General features: G+C 40.8%; 2 protein-coding genes across 2 annotated transcripts in view; one reads left to right on the forward strand and one right to left on the reverse strand.

Annotated features, from left to right (window-relative positions):
- TIMP4 (TIMP metallopeptidase inhibitor 4) overlaps positions 1-20,808 on the forward strand; it is an 82,626-nt gene extending 61,818 nt beyond the window's left edge. Inside the window, exons 3-5 of the mRNA XM_085624863.1 lie at positions 7,878-7,992; positions 8,263-8,387; positions 15,048-20,808. Of these exons, the coding sequence (XP_085480989.1) occupies positions 7,878-7,992; positions 8,263-8,387; positions 15,048-15,245 (438 nt within the window). The 3' untranslated portion in view covers positions 15,246-20,808. The remainder of the gene's footprint in view (positions 1-7,877; positions 7,993-8,262; positions 8,388-15,047) is intronic.
- The window catches only part of SYN2 (synapsin II), a 1,092,985-nt gene that overhangs the window by 414,979 nt on the left and 651,521 nt on the right, over positions 1-26,485 (reverse strand). The gene's annotated exons all lie outside the window — the stretch shown is intronic.

A 26,485-nucleotide genomic window follows, 5' to 3' on the forward strand; every position in this document is an offset into this window, starting at 1 on the left:
CTCTTTCCTTCTTTCTTTTCTTCTTCCTTTTTTGCTTCTTTCCTTATGGCTTCGCTTCTTTCATTCGTTCCCTATTTCCCTTTTCTTACTTTTTTCCTTTTTTTCTTCTTTGCTTCTTTCCTTCTTCACTCTTTGCTTCCTTTTTGCCTATCTCCCTTCCTTCCATCCTTTTTTCCTTCCTTCCCTCTTTGCCCTTCTTCCTTCCTTTTTTGTCTGCCTTCCTTCCAACCCTTCTTTCTTACCTTCTTTCCCAAAGGAGAGGCTAGCAGCCAGTGCCAGGCTGATGGCTTTTTTAGATCTGTGTTAGCCAAGATCTTTTGGTTTTATGAAAAGTACGATAGCATAGTAACTTCTTGGGGTTTTAAGTCAGACATCATCCATTAGTCTGTGATCTGTGCCATTCACGTTTTTCTTCCACCCACTCCATCATGCATCAAGGGGCAATGTTAGCCCACTTCAACCATTGACTGACTTCACAACGATTTACAGCATGCTGCTCTTTCACAAGGAGCACATCTACACATAAGTTAATTCCCTTTAGTGCTGGATTTACCATGCAATTTTGTGAGACCAGAAAAACACTTTAGACATTTATTTCTTTTTTAGATTTAATGAGCCAGGCAGCTTGCCAAACGATAAACTTTGGTTTAAACCATGACAAAAAAATGAATTGCCAAACTGTTGATGGCCAATGTCAGACCTATTGACTATGTGCTATGCTATGACATTGTGCTATGGTTCTAGTGTACTGTCTGTCATATTCTGTTTCAATTGTTTTGTTGTACAATATTACTTTTGTTGTGTAGTTATTTTGTTTTGCCTTATATTATTATGTTGTACTCTGGAAGCATGTTAGAGAAGTAAACAGATGATGCCGCATTTACAGAATAAAAGGGCAAATTCCTTTAAAAATTCCAGTGACAAACAATCATTTATCACTGTTTAACAACACTTTACGACACTAGTCAGGCCAAAACTGTGGCAGAGAATTGTTTAAATGTTCAATGTAATTGGTAGAATGACCGTCATTCCAAAAAGAGTGAAAATCACTTTTGGTTCATATAAACTAATGTAACAAAGATATGCTATTCTTTGGTACAAAACTCCCATTACTGTAACATGTGAAGTGACATCAGAGTCTAAGTTAGTGAGGGCCTGCTGCACCCTTAATATTGTTTTCTGTTACTACCCATTCTGGCGTTTGTGTGGCCTGGTGGAGATACGAAATATCAAGTAGGAAATTTCTACTTACCACAATATTGATGTCAAAATATTGAGGACCAAAATATCGTCATGTAAGTAGATTGGTAAGTATAAGTTTACTATATATATCTTCAAGCTACATATATGAGAAGTTAATAATGGTAAATCTACACTTGCCTATATACACGTACATCCTCAATATTTTGGTATTCAATATTCTAACTATGACTTCTGGTAAAAAGTTATTACCTACTCAGAAAACAACTGTAAGGCCTGTTTGCCTTGACTGAATTTGTACCCCTGGCACATTTTTTACCAAAATATTGAGCCTGAATATTGTGCTATCAAAAATATTGTAGCAAAAATATTAACAACAATAATATTGTGGTATGTAGGTATGTATAGATCTACTGTAGGTAACTCTACATATATGTACCTCGACGGCATATGAATCTTTAAGGTATGTATATTTGGAATAACCTTTATATACTTATCTTCACTACATTTCGATTGTTGATAATTTCCTGTGTTGAATTCTGGGGTACAACCTTGTTTTATGCCACTGGATGTTGTGTAGGTGCAAATGTGGCATCACAAGACTAGACTTACTCTTAGAATGGAATTTTAAAAACTTCCAGAGGGTGCTTATGTGAATTTCACACTTTAACAGTTTTGCTAGTGCAATCCTGTTTTCGTTCACCAAGGAGAATGTCTAGGGGTGAAAAGTTTGCCATTTTCGGCCTAGTCAGTAAAGTGCATGTAGTATATCTGTTTATCCATCTTTGACACTACATAGAAAACATTTTTCAGTATGGAGAACTGTTAAAATGAATGATGGTGCGCAGACAAGACTTGTATATAACGATTGATGATTTATTCTTCAAGACAGATCACTTGTTACATGTTACAGGAAGATGTTCTAGTCCTTATTGATACCCCACCAGGAGCAGCATACTCGCTGCTCAGCCCCTTCTCACCAACTGATTCACCCTTCCATCCAAACCACCCTCAACATTCTATCTGACCTCATCAAAGGCAGAGCAGGCAGGCAGAGAACAGTGTAGGGAGAGTGCATAGAGAATAAGCACATTACAACACATCTCCCCCCTTATAATAATTGAAAACAATGTTTGATGTGTTATGATGATAAAACACACATTTGGAAGAAAAGGAGGATGCATAACCAAAACATTAAACACCATCCTTCCCCCTAATAATGATTGAAAACAAATTACAAAGCTAGCATGAAAACTCATACTACAACTATGGGTATAAAACACAACACCCCAGAACGTACCCACTGTGCCTCATACCAAGGAACAAGACTGCGGCAGAACAGGGATCTACAACCCTAAACTGCACCAACTATGGCAAGACAGATCTAACTCTAAGACAGATCTAAGACTAAAACTAAGCAAGTCCAGGCTTACTTTAAAACTCTAAGCAAATCCAGGGCATATTTAACCCCAAACATTCACGCAACACACTACGGGTATTCATAACCCAAGACAAATGCAAGGCAATCTTAACCTCAAGACACCCTCGCACAAACTATGGGTAATCCATAACCCAAAACCATTTAGGGTATCCTTTAACCCTAACCAAACACAGGGTAACCTTAAACCCAAAATATCTTATGGGAACTATAACTGGCAAATCAGGGTAACCCTTAACCCTAAAACACTCTCGCAATAACTATGAGTATCCATAACCCATGACAAATTTAGGGTATCCCTTAACCCTAAAACACACTCGCAATACACTATGGGTATTTATAACTCATGACCATTTAGGGTATCCTTTAACCCTAAGCAAATCCAGTATGTCCTTGAACCCAAAATATACTGGCCAAACCACCATAAAATTAACTGACAATACACCCATAAATATGACATGGGTAACTAAAGACTAAAGACATCATGGGTAACTAAAGACTAAAGACATGATGGGTAACTTTGAACCCAAGAAAAACTGGCCACAAGAAGGAATTCAACAACAAATGCACACAATCATACACCAATGACAGAAATCCCCCAATAATAAACAGTAACCAATGACCAACCCCCACGTCCTAGGGAAACAAAACCCACTATTCAAAATATAAAAACCAAAACAGTGTCACATTGCTGAAAATAAAGAAAAGGAAAGTCTCCGACTCCGGTGAGCGAACTGTCACCCGAGATCCTTGTCCAAAATAGATCTGCAAACCTGTATTTTCAGCACATAACATCCAGCTTTTAGACAGTAGATAATTTGAGCGCAGCTATTGGACCTATGCACACGCTCCATGACAGGACCAGGATGAAGAAAAGTGCCGCTTCAAGAAACACCCATACCAAGGAGGAAGACCGCAGATTCCGACATGAGTACCTGTGACATTTTCTTGCTTTGAAACCACGACGTATCCAAAAACTTTATTGGCACTGAGAAGACTATGCGTGGTTGGCAACACATGCGACTTGAACGCGTGAAGTAACAGGAAACAAAGTAAATTTGGAACGCCAATCCCAAAATGGCGGGACGCAGCGCACGCTGCATCGGGTGGCTCAAGGCACGCGCGTGCATCAACGTCTGGAAGCTGCACAACGCTGCGCGAGCCCAAAGCAAGACTCGCGCTAGTAGTAACGGAGAAGGAATGACCGTTACAGGTGAGTGACCATTGCCATCAAAATTATGAAAGGTAGTCAGCAAAGACATGGTGGCCCAAAAAAAAACACCAAAACAAAACTCCAAACCATAAGAGCCAGCTGCATGAGGGAAACACATTGTCAGGTGGAAACTCCTCTTCACACACCACCAATGTCACGAACTCCTGGGCCACTCACAGCTGTTGCTCAAATACCCAAACACCACGAACACATGAAGTCTTTTCCATGACTCGCAGTGCAGGCTCCTCACGCGACGCTCTTCCTCAAGACGTGAACAAAAAGCTCCTCAGTCGACAAACAGAGACTGAAGCGCTAACCCCAGATATCAGTTTCAATGTCTTTTAAAATTATTTCTTAAAGTCTCTGCGGAAACTTGACAGCACTTCCACTCTGAGGCTCTGTGAAAACTTGCGAGCAACACATTCTTGTTGGTCCTCAGGGAAAGTCCTGTACATGGAGACACACTCCCAAGACAGCAGGAATTGGCAGGCCCAGGCCAAGGCTGACCGTTCCCTTTTTGGTCAGAATTGTCCTTTGGGGAAACACTCACCCAAATTCATCATCTGGCACGTCCACGATAGGGCTGACCGATCTTCTGGTCACTGGTGGGGCTTGTGGAGTGCAAGATTACTTCTTTTTTTTTTTAATGCGCTTCTTCGGTTCCAAGTCCATCCAAGGTAGGCTCTTAAGTTTCACCAGTCCAAAATACACGCAGGTTCTTTAAATCGTCGCCAGTGTTAAAATGAATGATGGTGCGCAAACAAGACTTGTATATAACGATTGATGATTTATTCTTCAAGACAGATCACTTGTTACATGTTACAGGAAGATGTTCTAGTCCTTATTGATACCCCACCAGGAGCAGCATCCTCGCTGCTCAGCCCCTTCTCACCAACTGATTCACCCTTCCATCCAAACCACCCTCAACATTCTATCTGACCTCATCAAAGGCAGAGCAGGCAGGCAGAGAACAGTGTAGGGAGAGTGCATAGAGAATAAGCACATTACAACACAAACCCACATTTGGACCTAATGCCAACTGTATTATGAACACTCGGATTTTGTGGAGGTCATATAATTTTCCACAGACTGGAGCCTACTCCCTTGAAGACGCTCCCTTACATTTTCTTAAGCCAGTACCCTGATTTGCCCATGTGAAAGAGCCACCAAGCAGAAAGGGTACACAAGTGAGTGGATTTCCACTCCAAAGTATGGCTTCTGCAAACCAGAACTTCTTGTTTTGATGCTGAAATATTGTTTTAATCATGCAAATGACACCTACATGGGTAAAAACATATACAACACAGCTTTTTACCACTTTCTCATTTTTCAAACGCATGTTTGCCGACATGCAATGAGGGATGTTGATTTTTACTTGCAATACTAACTTCAGTGATGCCATGATCAACGTAGCCTAATGGATGAGAGACAACTGCCTCAGACTCAACTATAAAACATACAAGATGATGGACGGAATGTTGCACGTTGGCAAAACATTCACCCCCAGTCACAGATCTGGGTTTAATCCATCGTTATTTTGCTCACCACGCCACCCCAGTTCAGACATGGCCATATGCAAATCAGTCTTGACCCTGTGCCTCAAGGGAACAGTCCAACCCGAACTGCCAAGCCATGTCTTCCCTGGACCGGAATCAAGCATCCTAGGACCGGTTTCGGGTTTCACCCCTCTTCAGCCAGGATAGTTTGACTCCAGTGGCGTAGTGAGCATGGGACCCACGTCTGGGCATACCCTTCCCACATAGGGTGAACAGCAAAACACACAAGATGTTGGACGGAATGTTGCACGTTGGCAAAACATTCACCCCAGTGGCTGGGTTCAAACTGGAATGGCATGGTGAGCAAAAAAACGATGGATTTAGGCCCAGATCTCTGTACTGGGGTGAATGTATGACATTGTTCTGCATTCTGTCCATCAATTGTTGTTTTTACATTTGTCACCCCGAGTGGGACGGGTATGCTCAGACGTGAGTCCCGTGCTCTACATGCCACTGGAATCAAGCTATCCTGGCTGAAGAGGGGTGAAACCACGAAACCGGTCCTAGGATGCTTGGCTCCAGTCCAGGGAGGACCTGGCTTGGCAGTTCGCGCTGGACTGTTCCCATGAGGCACAGGGTCAAGACTGATTTGCATATGGCTGGGTACAAACTGGAATGGTATGGTGAGCAAAAAAACGATGGATTTAGGTCCAGATCTCTGTACTGGGGTGAATGTATGACACTGTTCTGCATTCTGTCCATCAACTGTTGTTTTTGCATTTGTCACCCCGAGTGGGACGGGTATGCTCAGACGTAAGTCCCGTGCTCTCCATGCCACTGGAATCAAGCTATCCTGGCTGAAGAGGGGTGAAACCCCGAAACCGGTCCTAGGATGCTTGGCTCTAGTCCAGGGAGGACCTGGCTTGGCAGTTTGGGCTGGACTGTTCCCATGAGGCACAGGGTCAAGACTGATTTGCATATGGCTGGGTTCAAACTGGAATGGCATGGTGAGCAAAAAATGATGGATTTAGGCCCAGATCTCTGTACTTAGGTGAATGTATGACATTGTTCTGCATTCTGTCCATCAACTGTTGTTTTTGCATTTGTCACCCCGAGTGGGACGGGTATGCTCAGACGTGAGTCCCGTGCTCTCCATGCCACTGGAATCAAGCTATCCTGGTTGAAGAGGGGTGAAACCCCGAAGCCGGTCCTAGGATGCTTGGCTCCAGTCCAGGGAAGACCTGGCTTGGCAGTTCAGGCTGGACTGTTCCCATGAGGCACAGGGTCAAGACTGATTTGCATATGGCTGGGTTCAAACTGGAATGGCATGGTGAGCAAAAAAACAATGGATTTAGGCCCAGATCTCTGTACTGGGGTAAATGTAGGACATTGTTCTGCATTCTGTCCATCAACTGTTGTTTTTGCATCAGACTCAACTATGACAAAACTGAAGTACTTGTCTTTGGGAAGAACATCTCCACATGGGACCACTGCTGGTGGCCTGCAGAACTTGAATCTACAACAACACCAACCAACCATGCACGCAACCTCAACATCATCCTCGACAGCCAACTGACCATGAAACAACAAGTCAATGCAGTCGCCTTCTCCAGCTTTTAAACACTCTGCAGAATCTTCAGGTGGATCCCAACCAACACCAGAAAGACCGTCACTCAGGCCTTTACCACTAGCTGCTTCAAGTACGGCAAGGACCTCTACACCGACATCTCCACCCAGCTCCTCTGAGGACTCCAGACCATATAGAACAATGCAGCAAGGACCTCCCCAAACAAACCCACATCACCCCCCCACCTGAGAGACCTCCACTGGCTCCCCATCCAGAAGCGAATCCAGTTCACAATCATCACGCACGCCTACAAAGCCCCCCACAAACTCGGACCTACCTACATCATCCATCAACTGAACTTCCACCATCCCTCTAGACACCTGTGCTGCTCTTCAGCATTGGTGGCCGCTCCTTCTCCGACATCATTGCCAAGACCTGGAATGGCCTACCCCTCCAGCTCTGTACAGCCCCCTCCCTGGCAGACTTCAGAAAGAGACCTGGCTCTTTGATGGAGACACAGTGCCCAGATACCCCTAGGGGTGACAATGTTGCACTTTACAAGTGCTGTTTGATTGATTGGTTGATTGATTCCTTTGAAAACCACTATGATTTAACAAAATGATCTCAAGAGCAGATCACAGTTTATTAGCATTCTTCAGTCACATTTGAGTTGTCAATGAAGATTGTTTAAAAAAACACACAATGGCATCTTTATGTCTAAGTTAATATGATGGCATATTCCTTCATGCCATCATATTACCTTAGGGCTAAGGTCGTGTGAGGTCACTCTAGATGTCTTTATTATTGTGTGGAAACAGCATAACTTATCATGCTATCAAACTTTGAATGCCCAGTGCGGACTGTCTTGGAACTTTAGTTTGGGTAAAAAACATATTCATTAAATTGTATACCTACACCTGATAACAATTTTGACTTCTAATTTGAACTGTATGTTGTTCTTAGATGTTTAAAGGATTTGAGAAAATAAAAGATGTACAGTATGTGTACACCCCTCTTGATTCCTCTCTTTGTGGAATAAAGCTTGAAGCCAACAACAAGAAACAATACCTTCTTACTGGTAAGAAAACATCAATCATTTTATGTATTCAAATGTAACAGGTGCACCTTCCTCCATATATATCTAGTACGAATATGCACGGAAATTTACCTGAAATATTTAAAATGCAAAAGAATTCCATGCATTAAAATTGCCTTCAATTCTGAAACTCTTCCTTTGCAGAGGCTCTTATTGTACATTAAATTAGAATTTGTCATGCTGCCTGATGATTTTGCACTTATTTTCATTCTAATCAAATAGTTTACATGTTTATTTTGTTTTTCACCCAAGGTCAGATATCGAGCTCTGGAAAAGTGCATATCCACCTATGCAATTACATAGAACCCTGGGATGACTTGTCTTTGTCCCAGAAGAAGAGCCTGAACCAGAGATATCAAATGGGCTGTGACTGTAAAGTAAGTCCATTTTACACTGTTTCCTTAACAGCTAATATGAAAGTTTTGAACTCATATGTATTTCCTCATTCTGGACTGCGTAAACTAACGCTCTATTTTCTATTGCTCATAGCCATAAGAAAGATTCATTGTTTGTGCAAAACCTGTGGTCCTGCAGGGACACTGAACATCTGCTTATATTAGAACATGAACAGAGTGTACCAATAGCCAGGCCAAATCCATTGAGAAGTAAACCAATTTGACCTATCATTCACACAGACTACTCACTTGTTGTAATTGGTTTTTAGATTCCAGTAGCTGCAAAACAATAGCTTTATATATACTGTTATAATATTTTGTTTTCCTGAATGTACTACATTTGGAAATAGTCATCTTTTGCTATTATACCCCAAATGCGACTCCAACTTCAATAAAAATTACAGATGTCAACCTTTACGTTGGACGTGTGAGGAGAGACAAGGAAGCGTTTTGGGACATTCTTTCACTCAGGATTTCATTTCGGACACCCTGCGCCAGTCCTGCCCAGCAACTTACCTCCTTTGGACAGAATCCATCATGTCCATCCCTGCGCAGTATCCTTCCCGGTAAGGTGGTTTCTGGGAGTCGCAGTGTATTCACACTGCTTCAGATGTGCGATCATGTGACAGGGGCTGGCTGGTACTCTCACCAATCAGAGAGCACAGGACTATTTCAAAATGCGGGTGTGGCAGCATCCTGATCACTACAGTGGCATCCGAAGAAGGCTTCATTAGCCGAAATGCATCATGCCTTTAAGCTGTGTGGAATAAACGCTCCTGAATCTTCTCCTCGTGTGGCCTCCTCCTTTTCCTGACTGAAGGGGCTTTGGTGCATATATATATATATATATATATACACATTATAAAGGTTGAAATCTGTAAAAAAGTTTAAGTTGGAGTTGCATTTGGGGGTAAAATAGCAAATGATGACTATAAACATATGAAGTACATTCATGAAAATGACATAATACAATTGTATAATTTTATATATATATATATATATATATTACCTACTGGCGGTCGCCAGTAGGTAGATATAGTTAGGACCTATTTTCCATTGGAAATCCACAACATTCTATTTGGAATAACGTTGGCGCTGATTGATGAATCTTCGCGAAATTTTCCAAACTTTTGGCCAGCTCCGGTCGGCTCCTATCCTGAAAATTTCACGGTGATTCGTCAGGCGGGGGCCGAGAAAAAAGGGGGGTCCCAAAACGCGTTTTCCCCATGCATTTTCCCATAGGACCTGTTGACACAGCTACAGCCCAAACTGCTGAACGGAATTACACCAAATTTGGCAAAGAGGTAGTCCTCAGTACAGACTTGTGCCTTTTGCTTAAATGGTGTAAATCCCTTCCGTAGTTCCTGAGAAAATTAGGGTAAAAAAGTTATTGATATCTATGGCCTCGTAGAAACGAGGCACAAGAAAACCAAAAAAAGGCGCAAAACGCGACAAGGGGGCAGGGTAGAAACACCCTGACCCCCTAGGCCTGCTCAGGGGGTCCCACAAGGACCCCCAAGGCCCAATTATTTTTTTTTTTTATTTTAAAAATCGTGGGATGCGCATCCCGCTGACGAAAAAAAAAAACGAAGTGCGGGCTCCCGCGCTTCGTTTTTATTTAGCCCCCGAGGGCGCAAGTCCTGGGGGCAATATCTTTATCATAATGGGGGGCCCAGAGGGGCCCGCGAGCCCCCTCCTTGCACCACTCTGCAAACGTGCCCCCTGGCACGTTTGCAGAGGGGGATCTAATTCCCCTTGAATACTGGGGGTCGCTGGGGGCCAACTAGCCCACCAGGAACCTCCAATATGCACCAGGGGGCTGCGTTGCAGAGAGGTGTAATGAGGCCACGCCCCTTTTTACACCTCTCTGCAACGCAGCTCCGTGGCGCTTACTGGAGGTACCTGGTGGGCTAGTTGGCCACCAGGGGACCTCAGGATTCAAGGGGACTTAATCTCCCAATTTAAAACACGCCATGGGCGCATTTGCACAGTGGTGAAGGTAGGGGGCGGGGCCTGAGGTGATACTGTGCAAACACGCCCTGTGGCGTGTTTTAAGTGTGGGAATTCATTCCTCTTCAATCTAGAGGTCCCCTAGGGGACAACTAGCCCACCAGGTACCTCCACTAAGCGCCATGGAGCTGCGTTGCAGAGTGTTGTAAAAAGGGGTGTGGCCTTTGAACACCTCTCTGCAACGCAGCTCCCTGGTGCATACTGGAGGTACCTGGTGGGCTAGTTGGCCCCCAGGGGACCTCAGGATTGAAGAGGAATGAATTCCCCAACTTAAAACGCGCCAGAGGGCGTGTTTGCACACATCACCTCAGGCCCCGACCCCTTCCAAAACCATTGAAATTCCTTTGATATAGTTAGTTGTACTAACTACATCTCGCGCGCCCGCAATCCACTGCTGATGATGTCACATATTAAATCATTCATGACATGGTCAGTGACATCACTGATGACATCTCAAATGACATCACTGATGACATCACTAACTATCTAACTATATCAGAGGAATTTCAATGGTTTTGTTCGACTGAAATGTCCAGCTAACTATAACAGCCCTGAAACCTATTGTTTTTTTCATTGAATTTCTAAGGTTTTTTAAATGCTAATTCCTAACTATATCAGGCCTGAAACCTATGTTTTTTTCTGTGAATTTCAAAGGTTTTTTAAATGCTAATTCCTAACTATATCAGCCCTGAAACCTATGGTTTTTTCAGTGAATATATATATATACACATGTAAATTTACTGGTTTTGTACAAGTTCAATCTGATCCTACCTATAACGTCCCTGTAACCTTTGGGTTTTTCAGTATATATCAATAAACTGAAAAAACCAAAGGTTACAGGGACGTTATAGTTAGGGTCAGATTTAACTTGTATAAAACCAGAGAAATTCAGCCATTATAGTTAGTGAGCTAACTATAACTTACGCCCCCCAGTGATGTAACTGACCATTTTATGAGTGATGTAATATGTAAGGTCATGAGCAGCGCATTGCGGAGGAGTGAGTTCTAGTTAGGGCACTAACTATAACGGCTGAATTTCTCTGTTTTTGTATGAGTGAAATCTGACCGAACTATAATGTTCCTGCAACCTTTGTTTTTTTCAGTGAATTTCTAAGGTTTTTTAAAATGCTAATTCCGAACTATAACGTCTCTCTAACATTTGGTTTTCCTAAGTGCATATATAAAGTTTTTTAAATGCTTTTCCCCAACTATAACATCCCTGTAACCTTTGCCCTTTTTCAGTAAATTTCTATGGTTTTATAAATAGTAGTTGCGTTTGCAGAGTGGTGGAGAAAGGGAGCATGTGTGTGGACCTACTGTGTAAGACTTACTGGAGAAAACCACTTCTTTTTTATAATCTATGTGCCACAGGAGGGACAGCGGGGAGGGTCTTAGGGCCACCCTCATATTTTGTATAAATTAAAAACAGTGTGTCCCAGGGGAGGTGGCGGTCCTCGGGGCTGCGTGGTGGGCCAGGAGCCCCCAATGCATTATTATATATCTTAGGCCCAGGGAGGTGGCAGTCCCCAGGGCTGCAAGGGAGCCTCATGGCCCCCTGCATTTATTTTGTTATCAGCCCAAGGGAGGTGGCAGTCCCCAGGGCTGCGGGGTCCCGGGCAGGCCCCCCATCATTATTTTCATAAGGCCCCCAGGACCTGGCCCACCCAGGGGCCTAAATTAAATGAAGCATGTGAGCCCGCACTTTGTTTTTTTCCATTTTCAGTGGAAGTTGTGGATCCAATGCGACTCCCTCCAAAATTATTTTTAAATCATGCTTTTGTGGCCCTTGGGGTCCCTGTGGGACCCCTCCTCAAGAGGCCTAGGGGGTCAGGGTGTTTTTACTCTGACTCCTTGTCTTTTTTTTAATCTTTTTTCTTGCTACTTGGTTCAACCGAGTCACAAGATGTCTGCCAACACTTCCTGGTTTGAAGTGTTGGCAGCCAATCAGATCTCAGGCGGGAGGGTTCGTGGATCCACCGCGTCCCTAGATATACAATTGGGAATTTCTTTAAATTTTCATGCAAGGACTGAACGAATTTACACCATTTAGTAAAAAGGGTATTTTCTGGATGAAGAGCTACCTTTCTGCCAAATTTGATGTAATTCCGTTCAGCAATTCTGACTGTAACAATGTCTAAAGATTCCTATGGAAATTAACATGGAGAAAAATCATTTGGACTACCCTTTTCCCGCTTTATGGATCACCCCGAACCTTTCAAGACAGCAGGTGAAGTGAGCGTCAAACTAGTTTTGAAATTTTCGCGATGATCCGTCAATCCGTCAATCAACGCCAAATTTATTGGCAAATGGAAAAACACTCTTCCTATGGAAACCTACTAGTCACCGCCAGTAGGTGATATATATAATGCATCATTTTAAAATAAAAGGTTGAGGGGCTAGAAAAAAACATGTGCATGGCGATATCCTTCAAATTGTTTATTCCTTCCGAACAACAGAAGTAGAGCACTTAAGTGTTAAATTCTTCACATGTGGGCAATATTGCATATTATTTACCCTTCCCAGCAAATAAGGGCCCGAACTGCAGATGAGGGCCGATAATGAGGAGATGATAAATAACAGCTGTTCGGACTTGCAGGTAAGGAAAATAAGGCTAATATTTACCTCTGAACAAATTCTGATCACAGTGGGAGCAGGAGCTGTCTTCCACAGAGCTGCTCCACCCTCTCCAGAAGTAGCCTGTTTACACACAGCTATATGGACTTCTGCCTTTAAGATTGCTAAGAGAAGCCTAAATGTGTGTTTATATTCTTCAATCATTTTTGGCTAATTGGGCTCCGCTTAGAAAAACAAATACAAAGGGAGAAGCCCAGGCAGTTGCGTATAAGCAAGTTGCCTCTGAATAGGTTGAGTGAGCGCCACAAGAGAATGGAGGCATTTTGTCCCTATCTCTTCAGGTAAGAGAAACTGCCTGCTCACAAAGCGATCCCAGGGTCAACAGCACACTGTAGGGATGTTGTGAGCTGGCAGAATACTCTTCTTGTGGGCTTGTACCAGTATCTCTAGCCCAAAAAGAGTGTATTCTGAATGTGACTGCCCCAAATTTCCATCCAGGGTGCGAATAACCAATATTCTAAATGCATAACTAGGCCTTCTCACCAAGCCATCAAAGCATTTCACGTTTTTCTGGGGATGGATATATAATGCATGTATTCTACAACTGAAATGTGTGAGAAATGTGTCACTTTGCATTCTGGAACAAATGTCTGAATTATAGTTTTAGCTTTACATTACATGACCCCAGTGTAAATGGTTAAGAAGTTTCCTCTTTCTTTAAAAAAAAAAGTTTGCAATGGTTGTATGCTGCAAAGCTCGGCAAGCTTTTTTTAAAATAAAAATTGCAGTTGCAAATCAACTAACTCATGTAATAAGCTGATCTAGATCATATACTATAAAAAGGGTTACCAGTATTATCTTCTCACAGTTCCACAAAACAAAACTTTCTCTGATTTTCTATATACTTGGTACGTAGTTCGTATTTTTCACTTGCATACCTAGTACTAGGTCTCATAGACTGTGTGGAGACTCGCTGCTCAACACCTCCCTAACCTTGGTGAAGATTCTGAGATGATGAAAAAGTATTTGACCAGGTAGCAAGACCATATATTAGGCAAGATGCACATTGGATTGGTATTGTGGGTACATTTGTAGAGTGTATCCAAATTTTCGAAAAAAGTCTCCCATTACCAGAACACCCAGTTTCATTAAAATAATACCTTTTTCAATTAAGTGTGGTACAGAGGTAACCATTATCCCCAATTCTGTTCCCATTTCTTAATGAGTCATGTATAACTTCTATATTTCAGATTCTTCCAGCAGACTGTGGACTCACACTATTGTATAGACAGTATTACAGTGCACAGAGTTCACCCAGTAACTACAACCCTGACTATTCAAATCAGGACATCTACGCTTGGTCAGTTTCTGCAGTACAAAATTAGTTCTGGAGAAAACGCATCTAACAATAGTGAATTACATATGTTGGGGAAGCCTGGGTGCAAACTCAAAAGCAGGTTAGCTCAGAGTGAGGCACACTTTGTTTTTTTTGAAGGCTTTGTACATAATTGATATATAATGTTCACATTAGAAACAATACCAAAAATATTTTTTCTATGGTTCTATGATATAACGATAAGAGCCAATGTTAAGTGGTATGATGGACATGGCATGATCCTGTGCGTACAACATACTGGTACCAGTGCAGAATTTCAATTAATTAGTGTTATGTTTAGAGGGCATCAAACTATATTCAAGGCAAGTGAGAATTTGACACCCATTCTGGAAGTCGGTTCACTAGGTGACCCTGAACATTCTGGAAGATATATGTGGAATTTGCTATATTTACTGTAAACAAAGGCATGGAGAATTTTGATACAAAGATATTAGGGGATTAGTTCATTTAGGAGGTTAAATCAGCGAATCAGGACTGTGATCAATAAAGTACATATCTCTCGGTTATAACTTCATGTATTTGATGCATAATATTAGATTTTACGTCTTTGTTGATCTCATAAATTGAGCAAAAATTTAGCAATGTGAGTAAGTGACAGATTTAGAAAATGTAATGTTGAAAACAACATTTGTTGATCATCATCCCTAATATTTTTAATTTAGATCACAATATGCTACATGGTGCCCTGCTCTCTGAATACCCCAAATGAGTGCCTCTGGACAGATTGGCTGATAGAAAGAAAGCTATATGGACAACAAGCCAAGCATTTCTCCTGCATCAAGCGAAGTGATGGATCCTGCAGCTGGTACAGGGGAGGCCCTATTCCTGAGAAAGAGTTCATTGATTTGAGTGAACCCTAAAAACTATCTCTCCTTTACTGCTTCGGAGGCTAAATATTTTCGCCGAACATAGATCACTTTAATCTTCAAAGTGATGAGGTTGACACTTTCTTTTCATTAGGGAAAAAGTCAAATTTCAGAGTGCTTTTAAAGTACTGAATATGTGGAAGTGGCATTTAGGCAAGTGGGGACCCGGCATTTTGAATGGCACACATCCAATTATATTGTTTCTTTGTGTGCGCATTCATGAAGCCACAAGCTAAGCCTCTCCTTAAACCCTGCCTATCAATATTTATGCATAAGGACAAAATTATAGAGTTGTCCCGACAGGCAAGAATCTAAATACACATAAAATATAACATGAATTATCATGCGTTTTGACTAGGTTTTGCAAACCAGTGCTTTCTTAAGAGTAATATTTTTGCTAAACAGTAATATTAAAGTGTCTTGAGAAAAGAAAACTAGGTTAATTTGTTTTACAGACATTTAAATGTTTACAAGACAAGCAGTCCAGCCTAGAATGCAAACATATCCAATGTACCATTAAACATGGATCCTTTGTTGTGGTTATGCATTTCTAAACGTTTACGAATGTTTGGTCGGTGTTCGGTGTTATTGAGAAAAAAATCATAAATGGAAATTTAACAAACACTCTTTAAAATTATTAAAATATGAAAATGTATTATTTTCCATATTTATGGTCCACATTGATGCACCTGGCAGAAAGCGAGTTAGAGGACAAAAGATGATGAAGGTTGGGAAGGGAAGGTTCCATAACCCAATTTGCTCAATCTAGCCTCCTTTACTCTGTACTAACCCAACTGCATGTTTTGCAATCAGTCATTGGGATGGGAGAAACGTTGGGAATGTGGGAAATAATTTGAAAAATATCTGCCTAGGCACTAATGACAACGTCCCTGTAGGAAACTTCTTTCATCGTTTGTGGGTGCACAATGGTGACTTTAAAATATTTGCAGTTTAATGCCCTTTTCCATATAAACACATATTATTAGACAAACTTTTTCCCTATCTACAACTTAGTAAAGACCAACATTCTATTTACTGTAGCCTTACATTCTCACTTGCATCACGTTATAGGAAGGACATTGCAGTTCATCTCAGTGTCAAAATGGGTGATGCAGTACAGGGCTAGGGAGAAGAATGTTCTAATACCAACAGCCTGCTAGAGTTGAAAATTAAACAAACTCCAAATTCACAAAATATTTCAAAATGTCAGGTGCAACTCACATAGCTATACCTAATAGTTAGCTAAATCTGAAAACCTATTCTAGAGTCCTTTAGTGTGAATTATTTTAATTCATACAATTAATTTTATTTCATACTGTTTAAAGTTAGTTCTGTGTTTCTTATAATTACAAAGCATATCCAGCAATGCATTGTATAAGGACGTGTAAAGTCTAAGTTGAACATGTTTAATTTGAAATGCATTTAGTCAGAAACTGTTTGCTCAAAATTCTTTTACATCTATGAGAAAATCACTTTTTTTGACAATGATTAGTTTGCACATCACACCTTTGACCCAAATGGAAGTGTTTGTTGCTTTAAAAAAACACAGTAATTATTTTCTAATTTACTAACAAAAGTGGTAAAAACTATTTTACCACAAATTAAAAAAATAGTTTTTAAACCTGTGTCTTTATATCCGTGACCTACTGCTAAATTCAACATTGGCCCTTACCTTGTCTTGCCGTTAGCTTAAGGGACCTAATTTGCTGTTCTAAATGCATGTATAGGCTAATTTGGGCAATACAGCTAAGTCATTGAAATGGTAAGTTGAGTGCTAATGGTCATAGGTCAAATTTCAAACTGTGTTTCCAACCTTATGTTTTTAAAGTAATGTTTTTTCAACCCAAAGTGTCTAACGAAAATGTTGTCAAGGTAAATATTTAAATTATGCCCATTTTGCAATTGTTTATGTTGCAAACATTTTGTGTACATTTTAGTGAAACACTAATATCTCCATTTATATCTGGGGTACTTTGTGTTTTATAATTATCTTGTTCCATCCATGCTATCTAAACAGATTGTCTACTGTTATCAAACCCTTTTCCATAGATGCCAAAGGCAGATAAGTAAAAACTTGTGGGAGGATGGAACATTTATGGTTGTGCAGACATGATGGAAGACAAAAGGGTAGGAAATATCCTGTACCCTGGTCGCAGAAGGCAAGAGGTGGTAGTATTTTTTCATTAGTCTCGGATAAGCTAATCCTTGAAGGGAAGTGTTTTGAGCTCCTTCCTGAGAAATGCAGTTATAGACTCACAGTGGATTTTGTCTACAACTTCAAGAGCATCATAAAAGTCCAATATTCCTACATACTCCTGAATCAGGTTTTAGCTCACACCATCACATGATGACTACAATTACAAAGCTATGGAATTAGAATTTGTGACAAGTGCACAGAGTAATGTCTACATTATTTATACATTATATTTGTCTACTGTACTGGTTGCTTGCAATCCGTGTGACAACAATGTTCTGCTCAACAGAATCTCATCCAAAGATTATCACAGCAAAGTGATTTTCTAACTTTCCAGCCTGATGTAAGTGAAGGGTAGGACTAGGTAACTTTATGTACTTACAAAGGATAGTAACATGTGGGACTCAAAAGTATCCCTTTCCTCACCGAGCATAATTGGCGTTATCTAAAACTGCTTATTAACATTAATAAATTGCACTGATCTATTCTCCTACATGAAGATAGATATCATGGATTTCATCACTTGTTCTAGGGCAGAAAATGCAATGCTTCGCATATCCTACTATTACTATTGCCTGGTGAAAAACAGCTGACTGCAACCACCATTAGTTTGTAAGAAACAGCTGACTTCAGTTAAACCTATCTATAATTATAAGAGTAATTATAAGCCACCAAACATAAAAAAACTAGCCTGGCGTCTGTAGTTTGCCTTCCACTCTGCAAGTGGAACATCTCACACAGACATGAGGAGTCAAAAGTCTAAGAGTCGTAAGAAAACCCAATATTTCAAAATTACAACAGATTGTTCAGGTCTACAAGAACAGTTTCCTACGACTTACAAACTGGAGGAAAATGATCATATATCATCCAACAGGAAAAAAACATATTGTAATGGAAACCTCAGTAAAGATCCTTCATAACTACTCTAAAGATAGTTAACAAGGCTGTCTAAAAAAGGGCCAAAAAAGGGCTAACTACATCACATATAGTCTTAATTGACATGGTCTGGCTATCACTAGTTTCAAGTAATTCCACCTTGCCTCTAAATATAGTACAACAATTCACAAGCACTGCTTAAGTGTGAAATAGGTGAAGCATCAGGTTATCTCATGGGAAGCTATGAAAATATACAGCTATGATCCATGAATGAAAGCATATTCGTGGTTCTTTGGTTATGCTTTAAGAACAGAGAAAACCAAAAATACCTTGCTCAAGGCCCAACATTGTTTAATGGCTATCTGCTTTCATTTCACAAACCTCTAAGTGTAATTGTCCTTAGTGAATCATTAAACCTATCATTAAAATAATGAAAAGGTTTTAACCCAATAGAGCTGCTTTATTAGAATGTGCATTAGAATGTTACCTATATGTAAAGTAGCCTGAACGTGTGCACACTCAGACTCTTACTTATTTACTAACATATTGCCAATTATAAAATGAACTCAAAGTTAGAGGTGAACACAATTGTGGAACTTCATTTTTGGAAATTGTGTTAAGATTTTGTTTTTAAATCAGGAAAGTTGTGAATTTCACATAGTTGGCTTGATTTTAAAAAGTAAAATGTGAAATTTATATAGATAAATGTATTTATTGCAGGAAAATTGTCAGAGAAAATCTCGTTATGCAGGAATCTACATCCATGCATTGAGTAGCATGAAAGTCACACATTTCACAACTTCAAGAAGTGGAAAATGTATCATCTTTGCACAACTTTGACAGAAGAATTTAATTCTGTACACACCCACTCACAACTCGACTTCTTGTATTTTGGTATTTCTCTGCACACTTTTATTCACGTCTTACCAATTTTGAAAAATTAGCAAATGCCATGCAAGTTAAAAAGTCAAGCTTGGCACAGATGGAATTATATAACAAAAAAGGTATGGATAAAAATTGAGGTCAAGAAAAATATAGTCCATCCAGTCTTCACTATATGCATTGCATTGCATGTTCCAGTTTCAATTTGCCATCTCTTATATACTTCTCTTATCTACCTTTGCTGTGTTCATGCTCATTAGAATACACATTTGTGTAGGGAGACTTTTTCCACTTTGGAATCACACAGCAAAGGGAAATATCTGATAAATCACAGAGGTTAAGCAGAACATTATTTTTCTCTAGCATTAGTAAAGGCAGCTGAGAGGGACATTAGAGTGAACACTTCTGGTAAACACTGATTTCACTGGGGCAGAAGACAGTGCATCATGGCAAAGATATTATTCATCAAAACATTTAATTCGGTCAGTGAAGTTATTGTCAAACTCCCCACTCCAGCCTGTATCCTCTCTCCTTTTTGACTATGGATTTAATTTTAAACCAGAAAAGACTGATGTTAGGGGAGGTAGGCAAATGTATTACTCCTACTCCTTTTAAAGACACCTGAAAACAAGATAGCAACTACGCAAAAATGAAGCATTAGAAATTCTCATAACAGTGTTTTTCACCTATATGTATTGAAATATACCTGGGAAAATATTGTACAAATAGGGGTAATTGTGGTATACAAGTTAGTTATTTCTGCCTTCCCAACTCTGATTTACCTTTCTTAAAAGGTACATTTATGCTGCATATTTTAGTCTGCTTTGAGGTTCACGTTATTTATGCTAAACTAATGCACATTGCATAAAGCACAACACTGATTTATTTATTTCCTACGCTTTTAAAATGCATTTTAGGTACCATAAGTACTGCTGCTGTTGTATTTTAATTACAATTGTGATTTAAAGTATATTGTGAAACCTCATTTACTGTTCATATAGTATTCCTAGAAAGACACTGAAATAACTGTGCAGTGCTTTTACCTGCTGTTTTTGTGACCACAGCTTTGACGGGGATGCTATACAATGAAGGTCAGAAGGTTAGTTTTAGTGGTAAATTAAATATGTTTGCAAAATGATAAGATATGATGCTGCCAAACCTTAGTCTATCAATGACACTCCCTGTGATCTTACAAATTATTCACCCAGTTGGATTCCACCATCAACATCAAATTAAATGCTGCAGTAAATAAAACGGAATTAAGAAGAGGAGAAAATGACGATGAAGCAGTCCTTGCAATTTGTGCCATTGCCAACAATCAAAATCATCGGTGGTGTAATATCCAAGTATGTCTGATATTCATTGGCCAGTAGCAGCTGCTACTCTTGTAAATAAATGTAACAATGTTGCATTATCTGTTTAGCTAAACCAAATTAACACTCATGTATTAATGTAGTAGTTTTTGATTACTCATCATATATATATTTTGTTATCAACCATTAGGTCATGGACACCTTCTAATCTAATATACACAATGTGACATTTTTTTTGATGTAATGATGTGTTTTGAAACAACTGTGCAGTAAATGTAAATTTTCTACGGTTTCAGGACCCTTTTTCTTTCAATGCAGTGTCTGTATCAATATTAACAGAAAGATTCAGTGTTGCCCATTTAGTGAAGGGACCTATTCTTCATATCCATCCTGGGGGACATTTAGACAGGAACTTTGCCACAGAAAGGAACCGATGCTACATCAAATGACATTCATATTAACATTTAGGATGCCCTAGAGAAAGGTGAGGCGGTCCTCCTTGTCTTCTAGATCGCTGTGCTCCATTTGCTTGTCTTAATCACACATGTCTTCTCTTTAGGCTGTTGGAAGCAGTAGTTTGTTGAATAAATAAAGTACTTTTGTTTGCCTTCTTTCTTTCCAACCATCTGGTGTATGAAGCCTGTGAAGGACATAAGTCTGTGTTTTCCAAGAAGATTTGAGGTGTCCCAAGTGGGTTATATATTTTGTAACCACTCTGACATCTAAGTAGAGCATTTGCATAAACTCTTGAATCAACTAGAGGTACATTTGCTTACATATGCAGTAGACAAATATTACTTTGCAACTCAAGGTTGTCTTGGACACAACATCAGCATATTTTAAAAGAGCCTAACTTGCCACATAATACTGTATGCAAGAGAATAAGTAAGCATGAGGCCTTATTGAAGCAAGCCGCTTCCTTGTGCTGCAAACATAAAACTAAATACCATCCATCCACTGTGTTCATCTTCTAGCAATCAAAATGCAAGACATATGCAAGAAATATTTGACTTGTTTCTGGGAATGATGTAACCTTTATTGTATAGTTCATTGAAATATATTGTTAATCTTAATCAAATAGCTATATGCTTCGTTTTATAGGACCTTTTGTCTGTTGCAGCCATACCTATCCCTGGGACAAGTTTCGAACACTGAAAATCTGTTTACACTGTAAACACAATACTGCTTTTACAAAAAGCACTATTCAAGAAACAACCGTAGAAACTAAGAGCCCTAGCATTAAGAAAAACAATAAAATATGGATTTACAGTGCACCGACTACCAATTAAATCCTTCATTACATATACATATGTGAATCACTGCATACTCTATGGATGGATTGTCAGTTAATGTTAGAAAAAAACACTTAGCAGAAGGCCTGCTCTTGACTTAAGGTCATTGTTCTGAAGGTGAGACACATTGAAGCAGGCCACCACATCTTTCCTTAACATGCTGTAGAGCGATGGAACAGATGTTCTGAATTTCTGCACTAAGGATTTGTTTACTGTTGTTTTACCAGCAGATAATGAGCACCTTAGCTGTCTGTCCTTGAATCTGCTTATTTTTTTATCAGTGCTTAGGAGAAGTCTGTAAAAAAATTCCATTGGTTTGCACAAGATTTAAATATTGTCATGGATTCAATTTAATTATCATTTTCTGTCACATAGACACCAATTATTCATTTTGTTCCTTGTTCCTCTATACAAGAAATGCGTAATATCATATGCACTTACATCAAACTTTTACAGGAACTGGCTGGCATTTACTCTAATGGATTACTTTCAGGCCATATTGTTCTTGCTTATTGCTATAACTACTCTACCTGCAGCCTATTCACAAAGGAAATCTGATGTATGTCAAATAGTACTCTTATTGCTTGCTCAATATTCTCTTACATGCCTTTGTAAATTGGTCCCCAAACATTGGGAATGGGAATAAATTGGAAATTATCAGAGAATATTAATTTACAATTAGTACAAATAGAAAGGACTGTGCCCTTTATGCACTTTTACTAATCGAAATGTGGCAGACTGATTCCCAAAAGCAAGTAAGTATATGTAAAAGAGTAATCCTTTAGTTCTACTTCCTGTACTCATAAATGTTTTGTGAATTGTCCTCCATTTGCAGAACAGGAGGTAGAAACCAACATCTTGCTCTTGGGACTTTACAGATGTCAATACAGAGCATTGTTCCTCTTACCTGCAAATTAATACTGGTGAAGTTGAAATTCCAAATCTGTGTATTTCTATGGTTCATATGTTTCCAACTGTATGGTTCATCTAGGCATTTATGGCTCTCTTACAAGCTTGATAATTCATACACAGAAATATTTGCCACTCTGTAGAAAATTATCTTGATACAAGGAGCAGCAATTGCATTGCTCGGAAGACGACACTTTCATGGACTGCCTCACATAGCTGGGCCAATATTGAATTTTGGACAAGTGGTGGTTTAGTTACACAATGGCGAATAGTATGGAGTTCATCCTACGGAATGTGAGTGTTGAATGCATCCCATTTGGTACCTTCATTCAATATGTACCTCATGCACCTTGGGCATAAAGGCAAACTGATACTCCTATGTGCAGATTGAATTTGCCACCATCTTAGTGGCTGAATTACTTCCTATTCAAAATCGCAGTCTTGAAACTGTGCCTTGCATGGGGGCTAGATTAACAGTAACTCATGTGCAAGAAAGTAGACTATCTTATAACTAACTAATCAGACAATCATGGGTCTCTCTATGACAAAGTGCATTAATCTTTATAAAGATAGTTACAATGGTGAGCGCGCCTTCCAATGCTGGTCTTTGTGGTGAATATCAGGTGTGAAATCCATATTCACTGCTCTCGCGTCACAGCATTCATAACCAAAAGTTGTTCGTCACAGCCATGGTGTCAAGCAGGGAAGGAAGAAGTCACTTCCCCAGACTTATCCTCATCTCAGCTGCCAGGTCTCTAGAGATCTGATTGAAGTAGAGAAACCACTGATGAGAAATTATCAGTTTTCTCCTTCATCATGTGGGGTCTCCAGAGATGTGAGGGAGGAAGAGGAGCACGGGTCACACTGTGCGGCTCTCAAACACATTCTTCTCCACCAGCTTCAAGTCTTTGCAGCTCGTAACTGACAGGAAAATGCATTCCATGTTCATGGCCAGCTCTCAGTCTGCTAGTGGGTGATGACGGTGTGGGTTTCGGTAGAGAAGGAAAGGAAATTATTATTATTATTTCCACGTATAGAACACACGGCTACCCAGCGGGTTTCCCGGCGCTAAGCATAGGTAGAAATGTCTAACTAGTGGATTAGAATAACCAGGTCTTTATACTCCTACGAAACTGCAGCAAAGATATACAGTGTCTTAGGAATTTTGGGAGGGCATTCCAAAGTTTACGGCCTAAATTCTGCAAAGGAACAACCTCCTATGCGTGCCAGGTGCATTCTGGGCGCAAGCATAGAGCATTATTCCAGGATCTTATTGTCCACCTGGGTAGACAATGAGTCTCCAGACCCTGGATGTAGTGAGGGCCTAGTCTAGCCCTGGCTTTGAAAATAAAACAAGAGTGAATTGCAGTAAAAGGGAAGTTGGAGGACTGAGCACGTACCTCCGGTTGCTCCCGCTTGATTTTTGCTGATCCTCGGCATGGGATTGATGTAAGCAGCGATACGGCAGCTTGGTTCTTAATGGTTGCCATACAGGCGACACTGCAGCGGTAGCAGGACTGGATTGGAGAGGCTTGAGAGGATTTCTTTGGTTCCATGCTCCCGATACTAACACAGACAGCTCATCGTTCCTTGCAACTCACCAGAGATGCGAGGTGGCTGGCAGGGTCGAGTTAATCTGCCCTCAACTGCACTGGTCTAACTCCGGTGTTGCACACAGCAGACATGGCTCCACAGCACGAGGCTAGAACCTAACGAGCACCTGGTGTAGCTCTTATACCGACAGAGAAGACCGAGAGGACCGAAAAAGAGGAAGCGCCCACTCAGCCGACTCGGGCAGAGACGACAGGTCGCCGCACCGCTAACGTAGCTAAAGGGCACAATTCACAGCTGTGAAAGCCCATCCTAAAGTTGCTGCATTCAGGAAAAGTGGCAGATATCCTGCAAACCTGTGGCGTAGTGGCCCCTACACTAGAGCAAACTATGTTGGATGCCCTGCTGGAAGCAGTTCGGCTGGAATCCGAAGGCGACAATGTTGCCATTGACGCCGCTAGCAATAGGAGAGGTGAAGAGGTCGATCAGGCTTGGATGGTGGAGAATGGCACAGTGATACAAGGTAACCCTAATAACTCACAGGCCGTCCTAGCATTAGGCAGTACAAACGCTACTGCTACTGCTTCCGTTACTGTAGCTATTTCTGGAAATATTCCTCCATTTGCTGATGCTCCTGACTGCTGCGTCTCAGCTATGCCTCAGTTGGGTCTTACTAACCGCGACACAATTGATAAAACTATCACTGATGGAACTATTCTAGCATCGGGCAAGGGGAGACGTGCTCAGGTTGTTGTTGGGGAAACCCTGGGGGAGGTCCCCCGCAGATATATGGGGGACAGGCTAGCATGCAAGCAGAAGCTAATCGTGAAAACAGTGATAAGGAGGGAGCGAAGGCAGTGGCTGGTGTGTGAATAAGTAGCTGGGCTTCTGACTTATGCACTGATTCCATATGTAATAATAATTCCTTAGGTGAAGCCGGGATTCCATCCTCGCTGACTCCAATTTCTGGTGGCTTGATGGGATATTTCCGGTGCTTCTGCTAAGGCAAATGATACACAACTGGAGAAACAGGCTGGCGTCTTGAATAGTGCCAAAAGGAAGTCAAACACTAAGAAGTGTCTTAAAGATGCATTCAGATGGAAAAACGGCTGATAAGGCGAGTCCTATCCGTAAGTAGGTCACTGGTAAAGGTGAAGTGAGAGCCATAATATCAAGGCTGCCTGGCTCATCTCTTGGTGCTGGTATCCCTACTCCAACAACACCCACTTTAGGCATCGAGTTTCAAGCGCAGGAGACATCTAAAAGCTCCAAATCTGGGGGCGGAAGTGTGGGTACAGAGAGGGCTTCCTCCTGCCTGAAACCGACAGAGACTTTTTCTAATAATGAGCCTTCGCTAAATATGATTTTTCAGGTGCTTCACGCTCAGAGGGCAAAGACACAGGAATACTTTAGCCAAGCTAAGGTGGACAGTACTTCGATACAGCAAGTATTGTCTGAGGTATCAAGCAAAGTGGCTTGCCTGACACAAGAGATTACTGAACTGCAACAACATGTGGCGCACACAGAAGATCAAAGTGCAGCAACAGCTAATACCACTAAGCTGCATGATGATCAACTGTTATTTCACAAGGATAAGGTTAAAGACTTGGAAAATCGACAGCAAAGGAATCATTTAAGAGTATTCAGCATACCGGAGGACTGGGATTTGCAGATTTAAAAAGCTCATAGACTTCCACCATTCTTAAGCCATGAATCCCGAGCTAACAAGCGACATCCACGTCCTATGATTATTTACTTTGGCAACTTTCTGTTATGTCAAGCTGTCTTTTTTCGGGTCCACCACGGTACAGCCAGTACATTATCATTCGTTGTCAGGGCAGATCTCTCTAAGGAAACAATGGCGCGGAGCTGGAAACTTTGCCAGCTGATTGACTCCATTAAAGCAGCTGGAGCTCAAGCATTTCTTCAAGAGCCAGCACGCTTAAAAATTATACAGGAAGGTCACATATGGACTTTTCATGCGGCTATTGAGGCCCAGCAGATACTTAGTTCTTGGGGCGACCTTGGGTAGGAAGAGCCCCGCAGAAGATAGTCCCTGAACTCAGTCAATCAACTGTTCGTCTAGCTTCACAAGTTTCACTTTTGTTATGTGTTTTTCTTCTTTTTCTCTTCTTTAGAAGCCAGAAGCTAGAAGGGATATGGATGTGCTAGGCGATGGCTAGAGATTTAAGGGGTGGGTACGAGGGGGGCTGTTGA

Source organism: Triturus cristatus, chromosome 9, assembly GCF_964204655.1.
Source record: "Triturus cristatus chromosome 9, aTriCri1.1, whole genome shotgun sequence".
In the NCBI taxonomy this organism is placed as follows: domain Eukaryota; kingdom Metazoa; phylum Chordata; class Amphibia; order Caudata; family Salamandridae; genus Triturus; species Triturus cristatus.